This window comes from Gopherus evgoodei, chromosome 2, assembly GCF_007399415.2.
Source record: "Gopherus evgoodei ecotype Sinaloan lineage chromosome 2, rGopEvg1_v1.p, whole genome shotgun sequence".
NCBI classification, from domain to species: domain Eukaryota; kingdom Metazoa; phylum Chordata; order Testudines; family Testudinidae; genus Gopherus; species Gopherus evgoodei.
This window is the reverse complement of record NC_044323.1, coordinates 299,203,731-299,217,689: the sequence shown is the minus strand read 5'-3', so window position 1 is coordinate 299,217,689 and position 13,959 is coordinate 299,203,731. Positions and strand designations below refer to the sequence as shown.

General features: G+C 49.7%; 1 protein-coding gene across 1 annotated transcript in view; it reads left to right on the top strand.

The window, feature by feature from the left end:
* IQANK1 (IQ motif and ankyrin repeat containing 1) overlaps positions 1–13,959 on the top strand; it is a 178,937-nt gene that overhangs the window by 35,150 nt on the left and 129,828 nt on the right. Inside the window, exon 4 of the mRNA XM_030554161.1 lies at positions 12,641–12,774. Within this exon, the coding sequence (XP_030410021.1) occupies positions 12,641–12,774 (134 nt within the window). The remainder of the gene's footprint in view (positions 1–12,640; positions 12,775–13,959) is intronic.

The following is a 13,959-nucleotide window of genomic DNA, read 5'->3' as shown; positions in this document are numbered from 1 at the left end:
AACCCTTCCCAAAGCACCCTGCGACCAGTTGCACAGTGGGATAGATACCCACAGTACACTGCTCTCTCTGTTGATGAAGAGCTGCAAGTGTGGATGCGCTCTGATGACACAAGGCGGGTAGTGTGAACATGCAACAGTGGTTTAATTAAAGGGCTTTAATTAAAGCGGCATAACTTGTCAACAAAACTTAGTATAGACAAGGCCTAAAATAAACTCTCAGGCTCGACTAAATCTGTCATAACTGGAGCAGGGGCATCTGGGGCAAGCTTTGTAATTCTACAACTCTGCCCCTACTAGCAGTTACTAAGCGATGGCCCACTTGTTGTCTATAGCTCACCATGCTGCCACTGGAGGCCTGTTTGAAACATGCTCTTTTATCCATGGTAAATTTTTCAGGTCTTGCTACGTGATTACTATCAATTGTGACAAAGTTCCTTCTCTACCTTGGTGGGTCCTGCGCTTATTGATGGATTTGCTCACCTCAGTGATCTTCCCCTCTGGTGGAACCCACAGTCTGGGTCAACTCCTTCTGTGTCTGATCAGGAATTGGGAGGTTTGGGGGGGGACCCAGGCCCACCCTCTACTCTGGGTTCCAGCCCAGGGCCCTGTGGATCGCAGCTGTCTATAGTGCCTTCTGTAACAGCTGCATGACAGCTACAACTTCCTGGGCTACTTCCCCATGTTCTCCTCCAAACACCTTCTTTATCCTCACCACAGGACCTTCCTCCTGATGTCTGATAACGCTTGTCCTCCTCAATGCTCCAGCAGCTCACTCTCAGCTCCTTGTGCCTCTTGCTCCCAGCTCCTCACACCCAAATCTCATTGACTAACTCGGAGGCTTTTAAGTAGTTCCAGCCAGCCCTTGATTGGCTTCAGGTGGCCCAATCAATGTGGCTATCTCCACTGTCTTCTAGAAAGATCTTAATTGGCCCCAGGTGTCTGGATTAACCAGGAGCAACTGCCATTTGGTTACCATGGTACTAGGGATTTGTTTAGCCTGGGGCTAACATACCTGTTCCTTACTACTTTACTGTAGCCATCTGGCCTTGCCCCATCACATATCCCCCCCACCCCTTGCTCAACGCCATAGGATTGGGCAACTTGGGACGCCAGGCAGTGTGCTCTTGATAGACCATCAGCGTTGCCGTGGTGGCATCCAGCCCTGTGCCGTATGCAGAACTGGAATGGTTGGAGGGATAAGAACCGCCTGGTGACCCTTGCATTCTTTTTCTTATTTCTCTGCATCCACTGGAGGAGTGCATAGTCCATCTCAAGAGTAAATCGCCGGCCTAAGAGGTAATAACGCAGTGTCTCCATGGCCCATTTGCCAGCAAGGCATTCTCTCTCGACTACTGCATACTTCTGTTCTCTTGGGAGCAGCTTTCTGCTTAGGTAGAGGATCGGGTGTTCTTCTTCTCCAATCATTTGCAACAGAACCACCACCAACCCCACCTCAGAAGCATCTGTTTGTAAAATAAATTCCTTGGTAAAGTCCGGGGCTATGAGTATGGGGTCATTAGAGAGAGCCGTCCGAAGGTCTATGAATGCTCTCTCTGCTGTTTCGGTCCACTTCACCATGTCTGGACCTCGGGCCTTCACCAGGTCCATTAGAGGACTTGCCCTACTGGCGAAGTGGGGAATAAAATGTCACTAGTAGCCTACCACATCTAGGAACACACGGACCTGCTTCTTTCGGGTTGGCCGGGGCCAGTTTTGAATTGCCTTTAGCTTATTAGTTTGGGGCTTCACTATACCCCTTCCTACAATATATCCCAGGTACTTAGCCTCTGCTAGTCCTATTGTGCATTTAGCGGGATTAGTGGTGAGGCCAGCCCGCCTTAAGGTGCATAGTACTGCCTCAACTTTCTCCAAGTGGGTTTCCCAGTCTGCCGTATGGATGACGACATCATTTAGGCATACAGCTGCATAACTAGTAAGGGGGAGCAGCAGCTTATCCATGAGGCGCTGGAATGTGGCTGGGGCCCCATATAGCCCAAAAGGGAGGACTGTGTACTGGAATAGCCCATCCGGGGTGGAGAATGCTGTCTTTTCTTTAGCTTCTTTGGTCAGGTGAATCAGCCAATACCTTTTTGTCAGATTCAGTGTAGTCAAGAATCGGGCACTACCCAGTCGGTCAACCAGTTCGTCGATGCATGGTATGGGGTATGCATCAAATTGGGATACTTCATTCAGTTGGCGAAAGTCATTACAGAATCTCATGGTACCGTCAGGTTTAGGCACTAGAACTATTGGACTGCACCACTGACTGTAGGATTCTTCAATAACGCCTAATTCTAACATTTTCTTTAATTCACCCTTGATTTCTTCTCTTTTGGCTGCTGGGATTCGGTAGGGTCTCAGTGTTACCTTGGCTCTGGGGATAGTGCGGATATGGTGATAGGTCTCAGTCGTCCGCCCCGGTTTTGTAGAAAACACATCTCGGTTGTGATTAATCATGTCGGCTGCCTCAAACTTCTGGATTGGCATCAAGTCAGGTGATATCCTCACTTGCTCGTGTAAGTTATCCTCCTGGGGAAGGGTCTCCTGGGTGACTAAGCATGCCTTTCGATCATGCCAAGGTTTTAGAAGATTGATGTGGTAAATTTGCTCCGGTTTCCTGCAGCCTGGCTGCCGCACCTTTTATAGTTTACCTCTCCCATGGCTTCAGTCACTTTGTAGGGTCCGTGCCACTGGGCCAACAGCTTGCTTTCTGCTGTGGGCACCAGGACCATTACTCGATCCCCTGGTTGGAACTGTCGAAGCTTTGCTTGGTGGTTATAATGGGTTCGTTGGGTCTCCTGTGCTTTCTCCAAGTGTTTCCGTACAATAGGTGTAACTTGGGCTATCCGATCCCTCATCTGTAGTACATGCTCAACTATGTTCCTTCTGGGATTTGGCTCCTCTTCCCAGGCTTCTCTGGCTGTATCCAATATGCCCCAGGGGTGGCGCCCATATAGTAGTTCGAACGGAGAGAAACCTGTGGCGGCTTGTGGGACTTCCCGGATGGCAAACATGAAGTAAAGCAATAGGGTATCCCAATCTTTCCCATCCCGGCTCACCACTTTCCTGATCATGGCCTTGAGGTTCCTATTGAAACTTTCCACCAGGCTGTCTGTTTGTGGGTGGTATACAGAGGTCCATAGGGCTTGTACATGGAGCAACGAACAGAGATCTTTCATCAACTTGGACACAAAAGGTGTCCTTTGATCAGTCGGTATTTCTTTGGGTAGCTCAACCCGGGAAAAGATCTGAACTAGCTCCTTAGCTCTTGTCTTGGAAGCTGTGTTGTGTAGGGGAATGGCTTCTGGGTATTGGGTTGCATAGTCTAGTACAACCAGCACATGTTGGTGGCCCCGAGCTGTCTTCTCTAGGGGCCCAATCAGATCCATGGCTATGCGTTCAAATGGTACTTCTATTATTCAAAGAGGTATCAAAGGGGCCCGCAAGTGTGAGCGAGGGCTATGTAACTGACACTCTGGACAAGAGGTGCAGTATTGCCTGGCATCTTCATGTACTCCTGGCCAGAAGAACCTCCGCAGGATCCTGACCTGGGTTTTCTCTACCCTTAGGTGTCCTCCAAACAGGTGACTATGGGCGAGGCTCAATATGGCGCTTTGATGTTTTTGTGGTACCAGAAGTTGATGTATCTCCTGCTCCTGCATTTGCACCACACAGTACAGGAGATCTTTCTTCACTATAAAATAGGGTCCTGGACCCCGGACCTTCCCCTCCACTGGTGTCCCATCTATCTCGGCCACCTCTTTCCTGACGTTACCATATCTAGGGTCCTCTGCCTGGTCCCGCCCGAAAGTCTCTCTCCCACGACTAACCTGCCTGAGCTCCCAGGGGCCAGCTTCTGCTTCTTGCAACAGCTCATCACCATCATTGCTGCGGCCAGCCTCCGGCTCACCTTCCATGTTGATAGTTTCTTTGATGGCTGCTCGTGTCCATCTGTGTACTAGCACGATCTTCTGGCCCTGGATCCTGGTTCCCAAGGCCTTCGCGGCTTTCCTTTCTTTTTTTGTCTTCCGGGCCTCTTAGGGGGCTGAGAATAGATCCTGAGAAAACTCAGAAAACATTGGAGGTTGACATTCCCCCAACGATGAGTTGCTGCCAACAGGGTCCCCACCTCCCTCCAGCCTCTCCGGCAGGAGTAAATTATCAAACCCTGGATAGTCCCTCCCAATTACTACAGGATATGGGAGTTTAGGAACTACGCCCACTGTCACCTCAATGGGATTCCCTTGAACCTCTATCTCCACTGGGATGGTGGGGTAATGGCTCACAGCCCCATGCACGCATGTCACTGCTATGCGTTTGGCTTGTAGTAGCTAGCTACTTTTTACCAGCTTACCCGATATAAGGGTGATAGCACTCCCTGAGTCCACAAGTGCTGTAGTCTCTACTCTATTTATCTTCACGGGCCTGGTGTAGTTATGCGGGGCTAATGCGATGCCTGCAAGGTGGATAAGGGAGCATGGGACTTCCCAATCCCCCAAGTTGCATTGCATAGGCTCCTTGGTGCTGGGACACTGTGCTATGTGTCCCCACTCCCCGCATGCATAACATCTATAATTGTTTCTAATCATTCCCCTATCATGTGGGTTAGGGGGTTTAGTCCCAGGGTTCCCCCCACTCAGGCCAATCCCTTCCTTCTGGGTCTCCGCTGGTTTTCAGCCCCCCTCTTCCTCCACCTAGGACTCCCCAGGGGTTTGGCTGCCTCACCTTCCAGGGCTGGGGTTGAGTGTTTGCTACGAAAGCGGCTTTCCTTGGGTAGTCAGAGCAATTCCCTGGCTATCATGTGTCTTTCTACCAGCGTGATCATCTCATCATAGGTGGACGGATTGTTCTGGCCTACCCATTTGCAGAGATCTGGTGGCAGTGCCCTCATGTGTCGGTCAATGACCAGAACCTCTAGTATCTCTTTCGTACTCCGGGACTCTGTTTGCAATCACTTTTGTGCGAGATGGATGAGGTCTTACAGTTGGGACCGCGGGGTTTTGTCTTCCTGGTACCTCCACTCGTGATACCGCTGGGCCCACACTGCGGTCATTACCCCAGATCTGGCCAGGATCTCTGCTTTCTGGGGGTAGTCTGCTGCAGCCTCTTCAGGCAGATCATGGTAGGCCTTCTGGGCCTCCCCACACAGGAATGGGGCAAGGATGCCAGACCACTGATCTCGAGGCCAGGCCTCCTGTAGGGCTGTCCTCTCAAAGGCCAGAAGGTATGCCTCTACATCATCCTCCCGCGTCATTTTCTGCAGCCAATGGCTGGCCTGTATGAGCCGCATCCCATCATGGCCACGGTTCAGCTCTGTAAGGGTCTTTACCTGGTTTACCAATTCCCGCAACATAGCTCGGTCTTGAGAAGCCTGGTCCATCAGCAGGCGATTAGTCTCTTGCTGCAGCCACACTGCCTCCTGTTGGGTGGCTGCCTGGACATGGGTAGCCTCCTGCTGGGCCGCCGTGGCTTGTATCAGTGCCTGCATTATGTCATCCATTATGGTAAGGAAAAAAAAAAACTCTCTCTTTTTTTAAATCACCCTCCTTCCGCCACACTGTGCACACCAAAAATCCTACCTCTGACACCAGTTGTGACAAAGTTCCTCCTCTACCTTGATGGGTCCTGTGCTTATTGGCGGATTTGCTCACCTCAGTGATCTTCCCCTCTGGTGGAACCCACAGTCTGGGTCAACTCCTCCTGTGTCTGATCAGGAGTTGGGAGGTTTAGGGGGGAACCCAGGCCCACCCTCTACTCCGGGTTCCAGCCCAGGGCCCTGTGGATCGCAGCTGTCTATAGTGCCTTCTGTAACAGCTGCATGATAGCTACAACTCCCTGGGCTACTTCCCCATGGCCTCCTCCAAACACCTTCTTTATCCTCACCACAGGACCTTCCTCCTGGTGTCTGATAACACTTGTCCTCCTCATCCTCCAGCAGTTCACTCTCAGCTCCTTGCACCTCTTGCTCCCAGCTCCTACACCGAAATCTCACTGACTAACTGGGAGGCTTTTAAGTAGTTCCAGCCAGCCCTTGATTGGCTTCAGGTGGCCCAATCAATGTGGCTATCTCCACTGCCTTCTTGAAAGATCTTAATTGGCCCCAGGTGTCTGGATTAACCTGGAGCAACTGCCATTTGGTTACCATGGTACTAGGGATTTGTTTAGCCTGGGGCTAACATACCTGTTCCTTACTACTTTACTGTAGCCATCTGGCCTTGCCCCATCACACAATATACGATTAGGCATTATTTCCCTTTTATTATTGTCACTCAAACTGGTTTGGTAAATAGTATGGAGAGTGGTACGGTATGCCATACCAGTCAGATATTAATAACCAGTACACCGTACCAGAAAGACACAGGAGGAACAGAACCTGGGGCCTCTGGGCGACCCCCACGCCAGCAGCTCCTCCAGCATGACGGTACTTCTCTCATTCCCGCCCCTAGTCCTTCCACACAGCTGTGTCTCCTGAGTCCTTTCTGGGGTCTGTACAGCAACCCCACAGGAGGACAGGACTAGGGGCGGTACAGCCATGCTGGAGAAGTTGCCGGCGTGGGACTGCCTTGCAGCCCCACGTTCTACTCCTTTCGCTGCTGGGGTTCCCAGGAGAGCTCTGAACTGCAGGGCTCTCCTGGGAACCATGTCAGCCAAAGGAGCAGGGAACCACAGCAGCGAAAGAAGCAGAACATGTGGCCACTAGGCAACCCCATGCCAGTAGCTTCTCCAGCGTGGCTGTACTGCCTCCAGCCCAGCCCAGCCTAGCCCTGTCCTCCAGTGGGGCTGCTGTACAGACCCCAGCCAGGACTCGGGAGACACAGCTGCATGGAAGGGCTGGGGATGGTACAGCCATGCCAGAGGAGCTGCTTGCGTGGGCTTGCCTAGTGGCCCCACAGTCTGCTCCTTTTGCCACTGCAGTTCCGGAGAGCCCTGTGGTTCAGAAATCTCTGGCGCAGTGAGAGGAGGACAGAAACCACCCCCACCTTCTGGTAACGGGATGGATCATGGGGAAGGAAGGGGGAGAGCGCAGGGCTCTGGGGTGTGGGTGGAGCGGGGGGGGTCATGAGTGGAGGTCACATGTGCCCAACTCCCCTTTAGCTGGTGCAGCATACTGGTAAGAAATGAATTCTGCTTGCACCACTGTGTATGGAGCACTTTTACCCATTACAACAGTATTGCTTATTCATATTGAATGCTAGCAACATGTTGGTCATCCAAGATACACACTAATTAATAATAAGGCACTTTAACATGGGCTTGACGCAGAAATTTAATCACAAACTAGTGGAAATTGGTACTTTTTTTTTTTAATGTCAGCCTGGGTCCTTGATTAGTTACTGTATTTCCTTCTACCTCCAGGATATTAAATAGCAAAACAGTTATCCCAGGTTGTCTAACAGAGTGAAAGGAAATAGGATTCTTCTTCGAGTGATTGCTCATGTGTATTTGACAATAGGTGTGTGTGCTTGCCACGTGCACCGGTGTTGAAAGTTTTTTCCTTAGCAGTACCTGTAGGCAGGGCTGGTGCTTCTATTTAGGCAGCCTAGGCAATCGCCTAGGGCGCCAGGATTATTGGGGGGCAGCGTTTTGCTGGAGGGGGCGGCAGGCAGCTCCGATGGAGCTGCCGCAGTCGTGCCTGCGGACGGTCGGCTGCTCGCGCGGCTCCAGTAGACCTCCCGCAGCCACGACTGCGGCAGCTCCACCGGAGCCGCGGGACCAGCGTGCAGGGCTGCGAAATTGCCATGCGCCTAGGGCACTAAAACCCCTAGTGCCGGTCCTGCCTGTAGGGGAGCACTCCTAGTGACCCCTGGAGTGGCGCCTCCATGGCGCGGTATAAGAGACACTGCGCTCTCCCCACACCCTCAGGTCCTTCTTCCTGCCAGTGAAGGTGCTTTGGAACTGCCCTACTCCAGCTTTGCTTTAGCTCTTCCCCAGAACTCTTGTTCTTTCAGTGTATGATACCTCTGGTTAGTAGTTTGATTAGTTTAGTTAGTGTGCCCGGGCCAGGGCATGTCCCGTGCCCCGAGTTTTAAGTCGTGCGATACTTGTAGGCAACCAGTGCCAGTGAGTGGTTTGCATGCAGACTGTTTACGCTGTTTGGGTGAAACCCATCTCAACAATCGCTGCAAGGTTTGCAAGTCGTTCAAGCCTCGGACTAAAGGAGAGAAAGACATTAGGCTCTGGGACATCCTGATAGAGTCGGCTTTGACCCCGACTCCAGTGCGCCACTCTGAGTTGGCACCGAGTACCATGGTGTTGGTGTGCAGTGACCCCCCCCAGTGCCATCTACCAGTCGGCACCGCTCTCGTCCACGAGGCATACCAAGAAGGCTAAGTAGAGGTCTTCTCTGCCACGGCACTGGAGCAAGACTTGGGGAGAGGCTAGACTCATGTTGGGCAATCCTCGGTCCCCACTGGGCTCTAGGCTTCTGACTCAGGTTGAGTGGAGTAGCCCGGCCCGTTCAGAGCAGGTTTCCCCAGATGTCCAGATGCCCTCCATGCCAGAGACCCTGCAAGCGGCCTGGGACATTATGTCTATGCCAGTACCAGGAGCACTGTCATTGTGCAGCCGCCCGCTGATTGCCCCGGCATGGCCCAGGCAGCATTGGTACGGGACCCTCACGAGCCTGGAAGTCGCCCCGCCATGGCTGTTACTGACCCACTTGGACCTGCTCTTCCAGTACCAGGGCCGCATCCTCCACCCTAGTCTAGCGGCACTCCACCTCACGGCATGGCTGCTCCATGGTTAGGCCAGGAGGAAAGGACGTGCTCGGAAGGGGTTCAGCGCATCCTCTTGGAAAGCAGGTGACACTCCATGCGCTGAGCCTAATTGGCAAGGTGGTCTCAGTTTTCCCAATGGGCGGCTGAGCAGGGCGTTTGCCCCATGGCTACCCTGATCCAGCTCATTTTGGATTACCTCCTTAACATTAAAGGCCAGGACCTGGCGACCTCGTCCATCAAGGTGCACTTGGCAGCCATATCGGCCATCCATCCGCCGGTGCAGGAGCACACGGTATTCTTCCATGCCATGACTGGCTGATTCCTTAAGGGATTGGATCATCTCTTCCCATACATTAGGCCCCCAGTCCTGCAGTGGGACTTGAACTTGGTGCTGGCCTGGCTGATGGGTCCCCTGTTTGAGCCGCTAGCTGCGTGCTCCTGGGCGCACCTCTTGTGGAAGGTAGCCTTCCTGGTAGCGATCACGTTGTCTAGGCGGGTCTCAGAACTCAGGGCCCTGACCTCCAAGCTCCCGTACACGGTGTTCCATAAGGATACGGTCCAGCTCCGCCCACATTCTTCCTTCCTCCACATGGGTCAGGACATTTTCCTGCCAGTCCTCTGCCCCAGGCCCCACGTGCCAGTGAGGAGCATAAGAACATAAGAACGGCCGTACCGGGTCAGACCAAAGGTCCATCTAGCCCAGTATCTGTTACCAATGGTGGCCAATGCCAGGTGCCCCAGAGGGAATGAAGCTAACAGGCAATGATCAAGTGATCTCTCTCCTGCCATCCATCTCCATCCTCTGATGAACAGAGGCTAGGGACACCATTCTTTACCCTTCCTGGCTAATAGCCATTTATGGACTTAACCACCATGAATTTATCCAGTTCCCTTTTAAACATTGTTATAGTCCCAGCCTTCACAACCTCCTCAGGTAAGAAGTTCCACAAGTTGACTGTGCACTGCGTGAAGAAGAACTTCCTTTTATTTGTTTTAAACCTGCTACCTATTAATTTAATTTGGTGACCCCTAGTTCTTGTATTATGGGAATAAGTAAATAACTTTTCCTTATCCACTTTCTCCACATCACTCATGATTTTATATACCTCTATCATATCCCCCCTTAGTCTGAGCTGTTCAGGAAGTCTTCGCAGCTGTTCATTGCCTCGGCCAAATGCATGAGGGGTTGGCCGATCTCCACTCAGTGGCTCTCCAACTGGATTGCCTCGTCCATCAGTACCTGTTATGACGTGGTGGGAATTCGTCCGCTGTCAATTGTGAGGGCACACTTAACTAGGGCACAAGCCTCGTCGGCTGCCTTTTTAGCCTATGTCTCCATTCAGGACATTTGCAGGGCTACCACATGGTCTTCAGTTCACACATTCACCTCACATTATGCAATCGTCTCCCAGACCAGGGAAAACGCCAGGTTCGGCAGGGCTGTGCTCTGTCCCGAGAGTTTGTGAACGCCTACCCACCTCCAACAGATATAGCTTGGAATCACCTATTGGGGAATACACATGAGCAATCACTCAAAGAAGAAAAGACAGTTACCTTTTCCGTAACTGGTGTTCTTCGAGATGTGTTGCTCAGGTGTATTCCACATCCCGCCTGCTTTCCCCTCTGTCGGAGTTGTCTGGCAAAAAGGAACTGAGAGTGGGGGGAGCACGCAGCACCCCTTATATCACGCTGTGGAGGCGCCACTCCAGGAGTCACTAGGGGTGCTCCTCTACAGGTACTGCTAGGGGAAAAACTTCCTACACCAGTGCATGTGGCAAGCATGCACACCTATTGTGGAATAGACATAAGCAACATCTCTCTGATGTTGATCAATATGAAAATTGGAAGGTGGATAAGGAACTGGTTAAAAGGGAGACTCCAACAGGTCATACTGAAGGGTGAACTGTCAGGCTGGAAGGAGTTCCTCAAGGATCAGTTTTGGGACCAATCTTATTTAACCTTTTTATTACCGACCTTGGCACAAAAAGCGGGAATGTGCTAATAAAGTTTGCGGATGACAAAAAGCTGGGGGGTATTGCTAGCACAGAGAAGGACCGGGATATCATACAGGAAGATCTGGATGACCTTGTAAACTGGAGTAATAGTAATAGGATGAAATTTAATACTGAAAAGTGAAAGGTCATGCACTTAGGGATTAATAAGAATTTTAGATATACATTGGAGACACATCAGTTGGAAGCAACAGAGGAGGAGAAGGACCTTGGAGTATTGGTTGATCACAGGATGACTATGAGCTGCCAATGTGATATGGCCGTTAAAAAAGCTAATGCGGTTTTAGGATGCATCAGGCGAGGTATTTCCAGCAAAGATAAGGAGGTGTTAGTACCGTTATATAAGACACTAGTGAGACCTCATCTGGAATACTGTGTGCAGTTCTGGTCTCCCATGTTTAAGAAGGATGAATTCAAACTGGAACAGGTTCAGAGATGGACTACTAGGATGATCCGAGGAGTGGAAAACCTGTCTTATGAAAGGAGACTCAAAGAGCTTGGCTTGTTTAGCTTAGCCAAAAGAAGGCTGAGGGGGGATATGCTTGCTCTTTATAAATATATCAGAGAGATTAATATTAGGGAGGGAGAGGAATTATTTAAGCCTAGTACCAATGTAGACACAAGAACAAATGGGTATAAACTGGACACTAGGAAGTTTAGACTTGAAATTAGACGAAGGTTTCTAACCGTTAGAGGAGTGAAGTTCTGGAACAGCCTTCCAAGGGGAGTAGTGGGGGCAAAAGACATATCTGGCTTTAAGACTAAGCTTGATAACTTTGTGGAAGGGATGGTATGATGGGATAGCTTAATTTTGGCAATTGATCTTTGATTATCAGCGGATAAGTATGCCCAGTGGTCTGTGATGGGATGTTGGATGGGATGGGATCTGAGTTACTGCAGAGAATTCTTTCCTGAGTGCTGGCTGGTGAGTCTTGCCCACATGCTCAGGGTTTAGCTGATCACCATATTTGGGGTCAGGAAGGAATTTTCCTCTGAGGCAGATTGGCAGAAGCCCTGGAGATTTTTTGCCTTCCTCTGCAGCGTGGGGCATGGGTCACTTGCTGGTGGATTCTCTGCAGCTTGAGGTCTTCAAACCACAATTTGAAGACTTCAGTAACTCGGACATAGGTTAGGGGCTTGTTATAGAAGTAGATGGGTAGGGTTCTGTGGCCTGCTTTGTGCAGGAGGTCAGACTAGATGATCATATTGGTCCCTTCTGACCCTAAAGTCTATGAGTCTCGAAGAACACCAGTTACGGAAAAGGTAGCTGTCTTTTTCATTTGAACAATCTCTCTGGTCTGATTGGAACTATCACAACTATTAGCAGGCTTGACACAACTATCATGAAGTGGGTACAGTGACAGGGTTAGGGCAGATGGCTATAGGAGAAGGGGGAGGAATAGCTCAGTGATTTGAGCATTGGCCTGCTAAACCCAAGGTTGGGAGTTCAATCCTTGAGGGGGCCACTTAGGGATCTGGGGCAAAATTGGTCCTGCTAGTGAAGGTAGGGAGCTGGACTCAATGACCTTTCAAGGTCCCTTCCAGTTCTGGGAGATAGGTAATAACTGGAGATATACCAATTACCTTTATGGAGTTCCTAGAAGTTAGAGCTGAAAAATATCTATTTTGTCATTTGAATGCACAAATCAGTGTTCTGAGTAACAATCGTGGATATCCTATCTGTTTCTAGTCTTTGACCACTGCTGCACATTGACCAGTTGTTCACAGTGATTCCCAAATCATCTTTCTGAGTGGCTGGTTACCTTTAGACTATGTACGAGAAGTTTAAATTATTCCTTCCACTGTGCATTACCTTGCATTTATGAACACTGAATTCTGCCTGCCATTCTACCGTCTCATATCCACATTGGGTTGCAGTCTATCTTCATTCATTCTGTATGCACCACACAGAACTGAACTACAAAGAAAAGGCTGTGCTAACGTTGCAGTGTGCTTTCCGTCGCATCCTGGCATGCAGAGCAAGGGAGAAGCGCCTTAGGGAGCAGAGAGAATATACAGAGTTGATGGAGCGACTCCAGAGAGAGGTAAGAAGTAAGTTTAATTGGAAATACAGAGAGGGCATTTAGAAGATTTGGTAACTGCACCAATATAGCAATAGGATGGACGTGTGCAGGCCTTAATTGTGTTTTGACACACAGAGTCTAGCACTCTCGGCCATCAAGTGCACTTCTGACTGACTAATGCCTGTCCTATAGTGGCTCATTGCTGTTATCCTGACATTCATTTTTATTTTCCAAAAAAAAAAAAATTTTAATCAGTTTTGAGATAAGCTATGCACCATAATCTTCTACTATGGAAAAAAGCTCCTAGGACTATGAGAGAGAAGATACTAGAGAACGGATTCTGCTGTTTCAAATATATTTATTTTTCTCTTTTTTTCATAACCTTGTCTCTCTGTTTTAAAGGTTCCCTGTACTATCTAGGATCATCCTCTTCCCCTCACCCCCTATCTCAGTCTGAGGTTTGCTACCCTTTCCACAAGAATTTGTAGCCTATTAATTTTTACTGTAAAGACTAAATTTTAAACTGTTGCTAGGCTCTGTAATTTTTACAATAGAAAATGGGTTAAATATGGTTGGAGGGACCATCAATGGTGAAACTGGAAAATAAAAAATGTTGAAAACCTCCCATGCATTGCCTACATTCTATGCTCTGTCCACATGAGTGGCAGTTCATTTTGGCATCACAAGAGTATATTGTGCAGATCTTCAATAATGATTGTGCCTCTTCTTTCCAGCATGCTTTAATCAGCATTAAATGAATTAATGTTCATACTTAAATTATCATCATTATGCTTCATTGTTAATGCCATGTGGAGATGAACGGACTAGCTCACATCTCTCAGAACTATTGTTCTTCTTCGAGTGCTTGTTCATGTTGATTCTAAGTAGGTGCATGCACGCCGCATGTACAGTCACCAGAAGGTTTTTCTCCTAGTGGTATCTGTAGGGTCGGCTCTGGAGCCCCCTGGAGTCATGCCTTCATAGTGCCATACAGGGTCCTGCCAACCCCCAGCCTCTTCAGTTCCTTCATAGTGCCCATGATGGTTGTTGAAACAGTGGTTCTCTTTTGCTTCGGCAAGTGATTCCCTAGCGGACTCTTTTCTTTCTTCTTGTAAATAGTTAATAGTGTTAGTGTTTTGGTATAGTAAGTTAATGACTTATCAGGGTCAATCCCACCCCTTTTTCCCTGAGATCGGAGCATGCCTT